Source organism: Crocuta crocuta, unplaced genomic scaffold (assembly GCF_008692635.1).
Source record: "Crocuta crocuta isolate KB4526 unplaced genomic scaffold, BGI_CrCroc_1.0 scaffold526, whole genome shotgun sequence".
Taxonomy (NCBI): domain Eukaryota; kingdom Metazoa; phylum Chordata; class Mammalia; order Carnivora; family Hyaenidae; genus Crocuta; species Crocuta crocuta.
The window spans coordinates 210,865-218,975 of record NW_027528811.1 but is presented as its reverse complement, the minus strand read 5'-3'; the positions used below and the strand labels follow the sequence as shown (position 1 = coordinate 218,975).

At 60.4% G+C, this 8,111-nt stretch overlaps 1 protein-coding gene across 2 annotated transcripts in view; it reads right to left on the bottom strand.

Moving 5' to 3' along the window:
• Positions 1–6,690: 6,690 nt before the first annotated feature.
• The window catches only part of GJC2 (gap junction protein gamma 2), an 8,185-nt gene continuing 6,764 nt past the window's right edge, over positions 6,691–8,111 (bottom strand). For both annotated transcript variants that reach the window (XM_077755862.1, XM_077755863.1), the window contains exon 2: positions 6,691–8,111. This exon is cut by the window's right edge and continues 419 nt beyond it. In XM_077755862.1, the coding sequence (XP_077611988.1) occupies positions 7,400–8,111 (712 nt within the window). In that variant the 3' untranslated portion in view covers positions 6,691–7,399.

The window sequence follows — 8,111 nt, the reverse complement described above, 5'->3', positions numbered from 1 at the left end:
CGCCGCTGCCGCCATCTTGGGAGGAGTGAGGCGGCGCGAAGGAGCGGGATGGGCGGTGGCAAGACCGGGCGGGAGGACGCCACAGCGGCCTCTGCGGGCGGGCGAGGCTGCGCGAGGGGGCGGAGCGTGCGCGGTGACGAGGCCTGCAGGGTGGGACTTGTGCGGAGAAGGGGGGTCCTGCACTCTGGACGGAGCTGCTAGATGGGCGGGGACGGAGGGTGCTGGGCTTGACTTGTACCGGGGAGGGGCAGAGACTGAACTTGCAGGGCGTGCTGTGTGAGAGAAGGGCGGGGACGGAGCTGTGAGGTGGGGCTTGTGCCTGAGGGGCGGGGTATGGCGCTGTCCGTCAGCCTCTCGGCCCGCCCGCGACTGCTCCTGGCCCGGCACCTCCACTGTAAGCACCTGCCCTGCTGCTGATCTCCAAGAGGTTTCCTCTTGCTTTACTATGGTGGTGTGCGCATAAAATGAAGGTCTCCATCGCTAGCGTCTCAAGCGCCCAGTTCAGCCCCAGCCAGCGCTTGCGCATTGTATACAGCCGGCACCCTCCTTCTATCCAGAACTTAACCATCTTGCCGACCACTGATACCACTAATCATCTGGCACCCAGCCCCTGGGGCCCCCATTCACCTCTGTCTCCGGGAACCTGACTCTCATGAATAGAATCCCGCAATGTGTGTTGTTCTGTGACTGGCTGGCGCTGTAGAGCGTCCTCCAGGTTTGTCTTTGAGGGAGCAGGGGTCTGATCTTCCTCTTGAAGGATGGGTAAGATTCTTTTGTACGGGTGTATGACAGGTTGTGGACGTCTGTGTTGCTTCCACCCCTTATGCGTTGTGGATATTGCTGCTACATGTGTGCACATCTCTTGGAGATGTGCACTCAAACCCTGCTTTGAGTTCCTTTGGGTGTTGTATGCACAACCACACTCCTGTGTGTCCTCTGCTCGCACTCTGCCCTCTGACATGTAGGATCGCCCCCTGTGCTTGAGGGGAAGTCTGCCACACCTGCTGAAGGGGGTTCTCTGCTCTGACCCTGTCCACAGAGAGTCAGCATCAGACTCCACAGGTTCAGCCCCACAAGAGCACCCCTACTTCAGATGCCAACCCCAAGGCCAGATGTCACCTATGCTGTGACCCACAGGCAGGAGATCAGAGGTTGCCACAGGCCCTCATCGGGTTTGATGAATGTGCTGGAGCGGCTCACAGAACTTAGGGAAATGTTTCACTTGCTAGATTAGTGGTTTATTATAAAAGGATATGACTCAGGACAGCCCGAAGGAAGAGACGCCCAGGGTGAGGTGATGGGGAAGGGGCGGGAAGCTTCCATGCCTCTCTGGGCACGTCATTCTCCCCACATCTCCACGTGCTCACCAGCCTGGAAGCATCCCCGTCCACCCTGAGACCTTCTGGGTTTTCATGGGGGCTTCATTATACAAACCTGATTGATTAACCCATTGCCCATTGGTGATTGATTCCCTCTCCCCTCCCCAGAGGTCAGGGGGTGGGACTGAAGCCTCCAACCCTCTGAGGGTTTTTTTGTTTTGTTTTGTTTTGTTTTGATTTTTTTAAATGTTTTATTTTTGAGAGACAGAGCATGAGCAGGGGAAGGGCAAGGAAAGGAGGAGACACAGAATCTGAAGCAGGCTCCAGGCTCTGTGCTGACAGCTCAGAGCCCAACACGGGGCTCCAACCCACGAACTGCGAGATCATGACCTCGCAGTTAAGCGCTGAAGTCAGCTGCTTAACTGACGGAGGCACCCAGGCGCCCCTGAAGCCTCCAACCCTCTGGTCCCACAGCTGGGTCCCTCGGCCACCAGCCCCCATCCTTAGGGGCTTCCCACAGTCCCCGCAACAACATGGACTCGGGCTTGTTATGAACACCTTGACACCTTCATTGCCCTCCTCAGTTGGGAAACCCGAGGGTGTTAGGAGCTCTGTGCCAGGAACAGTGACAAGGGCAGAGTCCATATTTCTTACTATACCTCACACTATCACAGGCATATACCCCAGGGCAATTGCTGGTTCATATGGTAATTCTGTGTCTAACTTTTTGAGGGACCTCCATACTGTTTTCACAGGTGTGTGAATCAGCTGTGCAACAGATGCCACATACCGGGTGGCTTACACAGCACACACCTGTTTCTCTAAGCTCTGGAGGCTGGAGGTCCAAGAACAGGGCCAGTCAGTGTCTGGTGAGGCCTCTCTCCGTGGCATGCATATGGTGCCCTGTCATCTTTGGTGTCTCTTCCAATAAGACACCAGCCCTGCGGGGCCAGGGCTCAGGGAACCCTAATTACCTCCAGAGGGCCCATCTCCAGACATAGTCACACGGGGGCTAGAGCTTCGCATGTTGGTATATGGGGGGCATAGCTTTTAAGCCCTGCTTCCCCCATCAGCTGTTGTCCTGTTTTTGCTCCCCTTTGGGGAAAACTGAGAAACTGTGCTGCATAAGTACTGCCTCTTACTCCCTCACGCACTCCCCGGAGCCCCAGCCAAGGTGGGGGATGAAGGCTGGCTTTCTACCCCCACTCCGGATTTGTGTGGCCTGGGCTCCACTGCCCACTGCCCCTCCTGCCCTGGTCCAGCTGTCTGAACCCCAGTCCCAATGCTGCGTGCAAACGGGGCTGGAGGGAATGCCAAGCCAGCCCCCAGTGTGAGGCTCTGGGACCCCGCATGCCCCCACTGCCTCACCAACCTCCCCCAGCTGCACGACTTCCCATGCCACCTGCAAGCTGCAGCTCCAAGTCCGTGTCCACACACAAAGCCTTTCCCCCAAATTCCAGACCCTCAGCCCGCCGGGCACTCTGCCTTGAGCATCCTGTTCCTGAAACACAAATGTGTTTGCACAAGCATGATTTGCACACCTGCCCGGGGCCCTGGAGCTCTGTGTCTGACACCTCCCCTCCAACACCTGCATCCAGGGGGTAGGGCGGCTGTGTGACACCAGCCCACCCCCTGTATTAACCAGGTGGTCTTCTCAGGACTGGATGCTGAGAGGACCACTTGAGGACAACTGTGAACCCCAAAGGGCAACCCCTGTAAAGGGCTGCAGCCCCACGGTCAGTGACCCCACAGCCTTCCACCCAAGGTCTTACTTAGCACTGGCCCCTTTGCCCTGGCCTCCCCTGAGGCACTGGACGCTCTACTGATTTATCTGGTCTGAGCGTGTGGCTCTCTGCTGCATCCCCAGGGCACAGATAACATGGACGATCTCAACGTGAAGGGCCCATCAGCACACGTTCAGAGCGCCAATGCCAGGTGTCCACCCGTCCCTGAGCTTTAGGCTCCTCAGCCCCCCTGCTTGCCCAGCTTCCCCTTCCCCTGCCCAGCCCTGCCCAAGGACATGCTGGCAGCATGGTGAGGGATATGGATGGCCCCTGAGCCCTCCTGGGCCCTTGGTCCCCCTCCTGGCTAGCATCCTGGCTGTGACGTGCCAAGCCTGGTATGCGGCTCTCCTGACCACTGGCCTGTGGCTGCTTGCCCTTTGTGGAGAAGGTCTTCCTCTGCCTGGCCTGGCATTCCACAGGTGACCCCACACATCCCTGCCAGGCTGGGGAGGGCGGGGAGGAAGGGGCCAGGATGACATGGGGTGGGGGGCACGTTCCTCCAGCCTCACGTCAGCCGGTCCCTTGGCCAGCAGAGGAGTCTGCTTCCCAGCAGCACTGCTGCCCCTGCGCCACCTGGAACCTCCCTCGACCTTCCTGGGGCAGCCTGCTTGGCGCTGTCCAGCACAACCGCCACCCACACCCAGCTGGTCAAGGGCTCAGCAACTCAGACCAAGCTGAATGAAACCTTCAGCTTCTCTCAAGAGCCACACTGAAGTGCCCAGGACCACGTGCAGCTGGCAGCTGCCTGCACCTGCCAGCCAGCACTGCCCCAAGCCCCCTACTCCGGGAAGCCCTCCCAGATCTCTGGGCCAGCCTGACCAGCCCGGCAGTGGGGATCCTTATGCATGGGCTGTCCGTTCTCAGGTGCCTCCTGCCTCGTGCCTGCAGCTCCACGTTGGGGGAGGGGGGTGGCTGGGGTCTGCCTGACCACAGAGACTCCCAGGGAACCCCACTGGTGGGCCTGGGTCCATGTGCCATTGCCTGCTTTGTGAGGCCATGAGCCCTGGAGGGGTGGAGAGCTGGGAGCCCGGCAGGCGTGGGGGTACTAGACCCTACTTCCCAGTGGCCGCTGGGCCAGGGACGGCTTCCTGTTATTCTCCCCTCATGGTCTCCTCCCTTCCCAAAGGCGGGGAGGAAACTGCCTCCATTCTGGGAGCACGTAAGCAGCACCCCCCGCCCCCCATGGCCCTCCGCTCTCCCTGAGCAGCCGGCGAGTTGGCTCTGGCCGTGGAAACGGATGACAGCGAGACAAGAAGGCCATCCCGTCTGCTCCTGTCCTGGCCACCCCCCAGCCCAGCCCAGGGACCCCCCTCCCACCACACAGTAAGGCGAGGCAAGGAGGCCTGGGCTCTGTGCCCTGGGTTCAGACCTTCATCCTCATGCCATCCCAGGTGTGTGGGGAAACCAAGTCAGGCACTGGGAGAGGTTTCTTCAAGTAGCACAGTGAGCATGAAGCGCCAGGCTTAGTGCTGGGCTCCATCTCTGCCTCTGGGAGTTCCCAGTCCTGAGCAACTTACATGCCTCGTCCTTCAGAGTATTGGTTCTGGCATGGGATCGAGGCAGTGTCTGCAATGACAGGGTGTCAGAGGTAGGACCCCGGGTGATGCACAGGTTTGCTTGGGACCTGGGATGGCCAGCGACTTAGGTGGGGAGGGCGAGACATCAGCGAGGCATGGCAGCAGTGGGGAGGCTGTGACAACAGAACCAACACCATGGCCGTGGAAAGTTCACAAGACTGAAGGGCCCCCAAATCTTGAGACGGGGTGACAGGGTGCACTGTTAACACTCTCTGGCTGACAGGATGTGTATGGGATTCTCCAGGAAAACAGAACCGATAGGACATACATAGAGAGAGGGCCAGCAGGTCTGAAATCTGCAGGGTAGGCTGGAAGCCTGGGAACTGGGTTGTCGGCCCAGCCTGAGTGCGTCTGCAGGTGGGAAGCAAGGTCCCAGCCCAAACACTCAGGCGAAAGGAGTTCCCTTTCTCTCCACTTCCTTGTTCTCCTCAGCCCTTCACCTGATTTGAGTCAGGCCCACCCACATGGGGATTGGGAAGGGAGGGGCTTGACTCCGTCTAAAGATTCAGTGTGAATATCATGCAGAATCACCTTAAAGACACCCCAGAATTGTGTTTACTCTGGGAATCCCAGGGCCCAGTCAGGCTGACAGAAATATTACCAGCAGCAGCAGTCTGGATGTAGAATGGCTTCTTCAGGAACCCGTCTTTGCTCTTAAGGCCATCCCTTGATTGGATGAGGCCCACCCACGATAGGGATGCCAGTCTGCCTTATCAAAGTGTGTTCATTGTCAGTGTTAATCTCATCTAAAAACACACCTTCACTGTGACATCTAGGCTGGTGTTGGCAGGAACCACTGGGTACAGACACCCAGCCTGACCCACAGCAAACCAGTTTCCCCAGCAGCCCTAGGGGAGAGTCCTCCTCCTGGTAACCCAAACTGCCTCACATTGTATCTAGACCAATTGAGAGTGGGGGGGAAAGGGGACTGAAATAGGGAAATCGCACAGGCTACACCTTTGAGGGGATTTATAGAAGGATGGTAGGGTTGTGGTTTAAGGATCAATGACTGCAGATTCCCAAGAGCAGTCCCTGGCATTGTGGGGGGGAGGCTTCATCCATGAGGGGCAGCTGACTAAGGCTTGCAGGGCCCGTGTGTTCCCATCCCATATGTACCTCTTAAATGCCTGCCAGGAAGGATCCTGGTCGCTCCTGGATCCCACAGGCCTTTGGCTGCAGTGGCAATGGTGTGACTTGGGGGGCTGCTGATAAGAGTCCTTGGCCTTTGCCAGGTCCTCTTGAGCCACCATGCTGTGAGGAGGCCCAGGCCACACACAGAGACCTGGCCTCCCTCAGGACAACACTGGCGGGCCCCTGAGCCTTCCCCTTTAGAGAGGCAAGGTGTCCACTCTGAATCTGGATTGGCATAGCTCTACAGGACTCCCTGGGGTGGGGCTCCCCCCGGGGACCCAGCATGCACTTGGCATCAGAGGCAGGCACGCATTGGGACCGGGGTTTGGTGTGGGTACACCAAAGAGGGTTTGCAGGCCAGGAGGGGTGCTCTGGGCCTGAGGGGGACTGGGGACAGCTGGGTCAAGAGCGATGGGGCTCCCCACCTGTGTGCCCACCTCTGCCCCTCATTCTGCAGGCTGTGACCAGCATCCAGATAATGCCGTCCACTGTCCTCTGCCTTTTTGGCCTGTGACTGCAGGCCAACCTTAGACCCTGAGTGTGGACACCAGGACGTGTTCTTTGTTCTCAGAATCTGTGCGTGGGGCTGAGCCCCGCCCCCCCCCCCCCCCCGCCCGCTGCCTGGCACTGAAAGGCACCCACTGTCCTGAGCCTTGCTTCTCCCAGCCAGCCTGAAGCTGAGCTGCGTGTCCCAGGAGAGCCGTGGCAGACATACACACACATACATGTGCACACTCATACGTGCGCATGCACACACCACATACACATGTGCACATATCACACCCATGCACACTCACACGAGTGCGCGCCGGGGTATACATACATGTGCGCACACACAAACTATGTGTGCGCATGCCCCATGTGCACCCACACACGCGGTTGTAAACAAAAGTCAGTTTTATTTTGTTTGCTCTGGAGGTTCTGTCTGAATAAGGGAGGGGAGGGATGTGGCTGGGGAAGCTCAGCACAGAAGGGCCGGGCCCTGCTCTCCCAGAGGAGGATGAGGCAGTTCCCGTTCTGCGGCCTGTTCCCACCTCGGTTTCCCCTTCTGTACCAGAAGGACCTAGGAGTGCTCTCAGCTCTGCAGGACAAGAAGTGGTTTGGGGGTGGGGGTGCTTGGGAAGGATCCCCATTTGCTGCTGCAGGCAGTGTGGAGGAGCGCCGTGCCCCCAGTTCAGCAGGCCAGGCATACCCCCCACCACCCAGTGACACACATGGGCTGCTGCACGGGACCAGGCAGAGGAGAAAGTGAAGCCCCCTCCCCCCAACACACACCCGCGCTGGATCCCTTGTCCTGAGGCAGCCAGGGGTCCAAGGGAGGCTCAGAGGACAGGGCCAAGCACTCCCACAGGTGAGGCTCAGACTGGCTCTGGGGGTGGGAGGAACATTGTCCCCCTCGCCCGCAGCCACAGTCCCATAAACCCTTCCGGGTTTAGGGACCAGAGCTGGGGACCCTTCGCAGGTCCCCCCTAGACGGCAGGTGGTGTTCCGCGCCCTGAGCTCTGCGCATCCAGCCCCTGGCCTTCCCCGAGAGCCCCCCACCCCAGCCATGGCCTGGAGGGGCTCAGGCAACCTCAGGGGCGGGCAGTCAGATCCACACGGTGGTCTTCCCCTCCCTGCTGCTGGCACTGCCCTTCTCTGAGCCCGCCCTGGGCTTGGCGCCGGGCCTGCCCTGGCCCCCGCCCGTGCCCCCAGAGGTGGCACTGCCCGACCCAGAGGCAGGGGCGCCGGCCCGCTGGGGCCCCCTGGCGGCAGCAGGGAGGCCGGGGCAGGGCGGGCTGTCGCGGTCCTCCAACGCGTGCCCGTCCCGCAGCGCCTGCAGCTCCAAANNNNCCTGCGCGCTGCCTAGACCCAGGTGCGCCATCTCGCAGAGGTTGAGCAGCAGGCAGAGGCAGCTGACCACGTACATGACCAGCAGGAAGATGGTCTTCTCCGTGGGCCGCGACACGAAGCAGTCGACCACGTGCGGGCAGGGCTGGCGGCTGCACGCGAAGAAAGGCCGCACCTCGAAGCCGTACAGCAGGTACTGGCCCACCAGGAAGGCCACCTCGAAGGCGGCCCGCGCCACCAGCTGAGCCACATACACGCGCATCAGGCCTTCGCGCTGGATGCGCCGCCGCCCATCGTGCTGCCGGGCCGGACCCGGGACCCCCGCCGCCTTGGCGTCCCCGCCTGCGCCCTTGACCGCGCCCGCGTCCTCGGCCTCGGCCTCCTCGCCCAGGCCCTCGGCCGCCCCCGACTCCTCGTCCTCCTCGCCCAGGCCCCCCAGCATGGGCTCCTCCTCGCCCATGCCAGCGGTG